The sequence below is a fragment of the Entelurus aequoreus genome, linkage group LG17, assembly GCF_033978785.1.
Source record: "Entelurus aequoreus isolate RoL-2023_Sb linkage group LG17, RoL_Eaeq_v1.1, whole genome shotgun sequence".
In the NCBI taxonomy this organism is placed as follows: Eukaryota; Metazoa; Chordata; class Actinopteri; order Syngnathiformes; family Syngnathidae; genus Entelurus; species Entelurus aequoreus.
In genome coordinates, this window is record NC_084747.1 from 22,508,729 (window position 1) to 22,516,228 (window position 7,500).

At 39.9% G+C, this 7,500-nt stretch overlaps 2 protein-coding genes across 2 annotated transcripts in view; both read left to right on the plus strand.

Annotated features, from left to right (window-relative positions):
- Nucleotides 1–7,500, plus strand: part of pomt1 (protein-O-mannosyltransferase 1) — a 27,864-nt gene that overhangs the window by 20,326 nt on the left and 38 nt on the right. Inside the window, exons 18-20 of the mRNA XM_062025243.1 lie at nucleotides 4,715–4,841; nucleotides 5,003–5,180; nucleotides 5,257–7,500. The exon at nucleotides 5,257–7,500 is cut by the window's right edge and continues 38 nt beyond it. Coding sequence (XP_061881227.1) covers nucleotides 4,715–4,841; nucleotides 5,003–5,180; nucleotides 5,257–5,431 — 480 coding nt within the window. The 3' untranslated portion in view covers nucleotides 5,432–7,500. The remainder of the gene's footprint in view (nucleotides 1–4,714; nucleotides 4,842–5,002; nucleotides 5,181–5,256) is intronic.
- The window catches only part of LOC133632676 (uncharacterized), a 2,000-nt gene continuing 38 nt past the window's right edge, over nucleotides 5,539–7,500 (plus strand). Inside the window, exons 1-2 of the mRNA XM_062025245.1 lie at nucleotides 5,539–5,686; nucleotides 6,223–7,500. The exon at nucleotides 6,223–7,500 is cut by the window's right edge and continues 38 nt beyond it. Coding sequence (XP_061881229.1) covers nucleotides 6,229–7,218 — 990 coding nt within the window. The 5' untranslated portion in view covers nucleotides 5,539–5,686; nucleotides 6,223–6,228 and the 3' untranslated portion in view covers nucleotides 7,219–7,500. The remainder of the gene's footprint in view (nucleotides 5,687–6,222) is intronic.

The window sequence follows — 7,500 nt, forward strand, 5'->3', positions numbered from 1 at the left end:
AATACACTTTTACACCACTTGTGGCAGTAAAGACAACATCACACAAGTACTCAGGTGTAAAACACTTTTACACCACTTGTGGCAGTAATGACAACATCACACAAGTACTCGGGTGTAATACACTTTTACACCACTTGTGGCAGTAGTGACAACATCACACAAGTACTCGGGTGCAATACACTTTTACACCACTTGTGGCAGTAGTGACAACATCACACAAGTACTCAGGTGTAATACACTTTTACACCACTTGTGGCAGTAATGACAACATCACACAAGTACTCAGGTGTGATACACTTTTACACCACTTGTGGCAGTAGCGACAACACCACACAAGTACTCAAGTGTAATACACTTTTACACCACTTGTGGCAGTAATGACAACATCACACAAGTACTCAGGTGTGATACACTTTTACACCACTTGTGGCAGTAGTGACAACACCACACAAGTACTCAGGTGTGATACACTTTTACACCACTTGTGGCAGTAGTGACAACATCACACAAGTACTCAGGTGTAATACACTTTTACACCACTTGTGGCAGTTATGACAACATCACACAAGTACTCGGGTGTAATACACTTTTACACCACTTGTGGCAGTAATGACAACATCACACAAGTACTCAGGTGTAATACACTTTCACACCACTTGTGGCAGTAGTGACAACATCACACAAGTACTCGGGTGTAATACACTTTTACACCACTTGTGGCAGTAATGACAACATCACACAAGTACTCGGGTGTAATACACTTTTACACCACTTGTGGCAGTAATGACATCATCACACAAGTACTCAGGTGTAATACACTTTCCCACCACTTGTGGCAGTAATGACATCACACAAGTACTCAGGTGTAATACACTATTACACCACTTGTGGCAGTAATGACAACATCACACAAGTACTCGGGTGTAATACACTTTTACACCACTTGTGGCAGTAATGACAACATCACACAAGTACTCGGGTGTAATACACTTTTACACCACTTGTGGCAGTAATGACAACATCACACAAGTACTCGGGTGTAATACACTTTTACACCACTTGTGGCAGTCATGACAACATCACACAAGTACTCAAGTGTAGTACACTTTTACACCACTTGTGGCAGTCATGACAACATCGCACAAGTACTCAGGTGTAATACACTTTTACACCACTTGTGGCAGTAATGACAACATCACACGAGTACTCAGGTGTAATACACTTTTATACCACTTGTGGCAGTAATGACAACATCACACAAGTACTCAGGTGTAATACACTTTTACACCACTTGTGGCAGTAATGACAACATCACACAAGTACTCGGGTGTAATACACTTTTACACCACTTGTGGCAGTCATGACAACATCACACAAGTACTCGGGTGTAATACACTTTCACACCACTTGTGGCAGTAATGACAACATCACACAAGTACTCAGGTGTAATACACTTTCACACCACTTGTGGCAGTAATGACAACATCACACAAGTACTCGGGTGTAATACACTTTTACACCACTTGTGGCAGTAAAGACAACATCACACAAGTACTCAGGTGTAAAACACTTTTACACCACTTGTGGCAGTAATGACAACATCACACAAGTACTCGGGTGTAATACACTTTTACACCACTTGTGGCAGTAGTGACGACATCACACAAGTACTCGGGTGCAATACACTTTTACACCACTTGTGGCAGTAGTGACAACATCACACAAGTACTCAGGTGTAATACACTTTTACACCACTTGTGGCAGTAATGACAACATCACACAAGTACTCAGGTGTGATACACTTTTACACCACTTGTGGCAGTAGCGACAACACCACACAAGTACTCAAGTGTAATACACTTTTACACCACTTGTGGCAGTAATGACAACATCACACAAGTACTCATGTGTGATACACTTTTACACCACTTGTGGCAGTAGTGACAACACCACACAAGTACTCAGGTGTGATACACTTTTACACCACTTGTGGCAGTAGTGACAACATCACACAAGTACTCAGGTGTAATACACTTTTACACCACTTGTGGCAGTTAGGACAACATCACACAAGTACTCAGGTGTAATACACTTTTACACCACTTGTGGCAGTAATGACAACATCACACAAGTACTCAGGTGTAATACACTTTCACACCACTTGTGGCAGTAGTGACAACATCACACAAGTACTCGGGTGTAATACACTTTTACACCACTTGTGGCAGTAATGACAACATCACACAAGTACTCGGGTGTAATACACTTTTACACCACTTGTGGCAGTAATGACATCATCACACAAGTACTCAGGTGTAATACACTTTCCCACCACTTGTGGCAGTAATGACAACATCACACAAGTACTCAGGTGTAATACACTATTACACCACTTGTGGCAGTAATGACAACATCACACAAGTACTCGGGTGTAATACACTTTTACACCACTTGTGGCAGTAATGACAACATCACACAAGTACTCGGGTGTAATACACTTTTACACCACTTGTGGCAGTCATGACAACATCACACAAGTACTCAAGTGTAGTACACTTTTACACCACTTGTGGCAGTCATGACAACATCACACAAGTACTCAGGTGTAATACACTTTTACACCACTTGTGGCAGTAATGACAACATCACACGAGTACTCAGGTGTAATACACTTTTATACCACTTGTGGCAGTAATGACAACATCACACAAGTACTCAGGTGTAATACACTTTTACACCACTTGTGGCAGTAATGACAACATCACACAAGTACTCGGGTGTAATACACTTTCACACCACTTGTGGCAGTAATGACAACATCACACAAGTACTCAGGTGTAATACACTTTCACACCACTTGTGGCAGTAATGACAACATCACACAAGTACTCGGGTGTAATACACTTTTACACCACTTGTGGCAGTAAAGACAACATCACACAAGTACTCAGGTGTAAAACACTTTTACACCACTTGTGGCAGTAATGACAACATCACACAAGTACTCGGGTGTAATACACTTTTACACCACTTGTGGCAGTAGTGACAACATCACACAAGTACTCGGGTGCAATACACTTTTACACCACTTGTGGCAGTAATGACAACATCACACAAGTACTCAGGTGTAATACACTTTTACACCACTTGTGGCAGTAATGACAACATCACACAAGTACTCAGGTGTAGTACACTTTTACACCACTTGTGGCAGTAATGACAACATCACACAAGTACTCAGGTGTAATACACTTTTACACCACTTGTGGCAGTAGTGACAACATCACACAAGTACTCGGGTGTAATACACTTTCACACCACTTGTGGCAGTAATGACAACATCACACAAGTACTCAGGTGTACTACACTTTTACACCACTTGTGGCAGTAATGACAACATCACACAAGTACTCAGGTGTAATACACTTTCACACCACTTGTGGCAGTAATGACATCATCACACAAGTACTCGGGTGTAATACACTTTCACACCACTTGTGGCAGTAATGACAACATCACACAAGTACTCGGGTGTAATACACTTTTACACCACTTGTGGCAGTAATGACAACATCACACAAGTACTCGGGTGTAATACACTTTTACACCACTTGTGGCAGTAATGACAACATCACACAAGTACTCGGGTGTAATACACTTTTACACCACTTGTGGCAGTAATGACATCGTCACACAAGTACTCAGGTGTAATACACTTTCACACCACTTGTGGCAGTAGTGACAACATCACACAAGTACTCGGGTGTAATACACTTTTACACCACTTGTGGCAGTAATGACAACATCACACAAGTACTCAGGTGTAGTACACTTTTACACCACTTGTGGCAGTAGTGACAACATCACACAAGTACTCAGGTGTAATACACTTTTACACCACTTGTGGCAGTAGTGACAACACCACACAAGTACTCAGGTGTGATACACTTTTACACCACTTGTGGCAGTAATGACAACATCACACAGGTGTAATACACTTTTACACCACTTGTGGCAGTAATGACAACATCACACAGGTGTAATACACTTTTACACCACTTGTGGCAGTAATGACAACATCACACCGGTGTAATACACTTTTACACCACTTGTGGCAGTAATGACAACATCACACAGGTGTAATACACTTTTACACCACTTGTGGCAGTAATGACAACATCACACAGGTGTAATACACTTTTACACCACTTGTGGCAGTAGTGACAACATCACACAAGTACTCAGGTGTAATACACTTTTACACCACTTGTGGCAGTAATGACAACATCACACAAGTACTCAGGTGTAATACACTTTTACACCACTTGTGGCAGTAGTGACAACATCACACAAGTACTCAGGTGCAATACACTTTTACACCACTTGTGGCAGTAATGACATCATCACACAAGTACTCGGGTGTAATACACTTTTACACCACTTGTGGCAGTAATGACATCATCACACAAGTACTCGGGTGTTTATGTAGTGTAGTAGACCTAAGTATTCATTAAGTACCACCATAATGACAACATTAAATACAGTAGTGTAGTAGACCTAAGTATTCATTAAAAACATATTAACATGTATATTTAATATTTTGGGCCACTGTAACGTCACACACAGTTTGAACAGTAACACTGTGTTTCAATCTATAATAGGTGGTTCCAGATGGAGCCCACTGCCTTACATTCCCCACTGTCATGTTGTGCAGGCTCAGATCCACCTGATTGGTAATCCTGTGTCGTGGGGCGTGGCCAACCTCAGCTTGTTGGCCTATCACCTATTGGCTGCCATCTACCTGCTGAGGAGGAGGCGTGGCATCAAAGACTTACCTGATGGTAGACACACTCTTTTTAACCTTTGACCTGGCTGCAACGCAACGTGTGTGTGTGTGTGTGTGTGTGTGTGTGTGTGTGTGTGTGTGTGTGTGTGTGTGTGTGTGTGTGTGTGTGTGTGTGTGTGTGTGTGTGTGTGTGTGTGTGTGCGTGTGCCCCCCCAGCTGCGTGGGAGCAGTTTGTGTGTGTAGGTCAGGTGTGTGTGGGCGGCTGGCTGGTCAACTTTGTTCCCTTCGTGCTGATGGACAAGAGTCTCTTCCTCTACCATTACCTGCCCGCCCTGGTCTTCCTGCACCTGCTGACCGCCGCCCTGCTGGAGCATGTGCACACGCACCTGCTCAGGTACATGCGGCGCACCTGGTAGTTCCCACGGGTTTGTACGGAAAAGGTCACGCGATGATTATTTACTCGTTTCCAGCACGGCGACGCAGCGCGGCGTGTTGCAGGTGTGCGTGTGCGCCGTGTTGGTGTGCGTCTTCCTGTCCTACCGCCTCTTCTGCCCTTTGACCTATGGGAGTCCAGAACTGTCAGCCAGTCAGCTGCGAGCGTTGAAGTGGAGAAACTCCTGGGACATCCTTTACCGCCAACGCTAGACTCCTCCCCCTGATGACATCACCACCAGCCATGACTGATCGATTACAACTGATCTTAAAAACTTTTTTGACTCAGTTTTTATTTTTATTTTTTTAAATAATGCATTTCTGTATAATAATGAGGGGTAAGGAGTAAATAAGGTTATTTTATTTTTTATTCAGCTTATTTTGTTTCTTTATTACGAAAGCTTTTCTCCACTCAATTTATGTAAAAAAAAATTCCATAAAATTTTGTCAATTGATTTTTTTTTACATTACCGTAATTTCCGGACTATAAGCCGCACCTGACTATAAGCCGCACCAGCTAAATTTAGGGGAACATACAGATTGCTCCATATATAAGCCACACCCGACTATAAGCCGCAGGGTTTTGATGTGTAATTAGCGTAGTATATAGGGGTTCCTGCTACCACGGAGGGGATTGTCGGGACAGAGATGACTGTTTGGGAACGCACAGCGTCCCATTTATTAACAATAAATCTTTCAATCATTCAATCAAACTTTCACATCTTTGACATGGCGAACAGCATTCGTGCAGAGTACAAATAATACAACGCTGCAAAGTAATACAAAGTGCTCGCCTGTGCGTTATCCAAATAACCAGCCTACCGGTATATGAAAAGTCAGTCTTTAATCATTGTGTCATCGTCTTCCTCCTGCGTACTAAAACCACCGAAATCCTCTTCGTCGGTGTCGGAGAAGAACAGGCCGTAAATAAGCCGCACCCTTGTAAAAGCCGCAGGGACCAGAACGAGGGGAAAAAGTAGCGGCTTATAGTCCGGAAATTACGGTAAATTATGCCCCCAATTTTTTATAAATTAAATTATGCCTCAAATTATTTTATATCGAATTATGCTCAACATTTTGTTTACATCAAATTATGCCCCAAAAGTTTTTTTTACATCCAATTATGCCCAAAATTATTTTTACATCAAATTATGCCTCAAATTATTTTACATAGAATTATGCTCAACATTTTTTTTTACATCAAATTATGCCCCAAATTATTTTTACATCAAATTATGCCTCAAATTCTTTTACATCGAATTATGCTCAACATATTTTTACATCAAATTATGCCCCAAAAGTTTTTTTTACACCCAATTATGTCCCCCAATTCTTTTATATCAAATTATGCCCACATTTTATTTTTTACATCAAAGTATGCAAAAAAAAATTTTTTACATCAAATTATGCCTCAAATTATTTTACATAGAATTATGCTCAACATTTTTTTTTACATCAAATTATGCCCAAAATTATTTTTACATCAAATTATGCCTCAAATTCTTTTACATGGAATTATGCTCAACATATTTTTACATCAAATTATGCCCCAAAAGTTTTTTTTACACCCAATTATGTCCCCCAATTCTTTTATATCAAATTATGCCCACATTTTTTTTTTTACATCAAAGTATGCAAAAAAAAAAAATCTTTTACATCAAATTATGCCTCAAATTATTTTACATCGAATTATGCTCAACATTTTTTTTACATCAAATTATGCCCAAAATTATTTTTACATCAAATTATGCCTCAAATTATTTTACATCGAATTATGTTCAACATATTTTTATATCAAATTATGCCCCAAAAGTTTTTTTTACACCCAATTATGTCCCCCAATTCTTTTATATCAAATTATGCCCACATTTTTTTTTTTACATCAAAGTATGCAAAAAAAATGTTTTTACATCAAATTATGCCTCAAATTATTATACATCGAATTATGCTCAACATTTTTTTTTTTACATCAAATTATGCCAAAACATTTTTTACATTAAATTATGTCCCCAAATTATTTTTTTTACATCCAATTGTGCCAACATTGAATACAAATGTGTGAGCAAAATGTTTGTTTCAAAAGTGTTTTAAAATTGTGGAAAAGTTAAGTGTTAAAAAAACATTTTGTGGAGAAAAAAATCAGTGCAGAAATATTGAAATATAATTCAAATATTCCAAATGAAGACACAAGCAAAATCCTGCCTCAGAAGCAGCCAATGAGGTGCTTCAGTTCTATTTTACCAGAAGCGATCAACATTTATGCATTGTATTTTTTTCACACT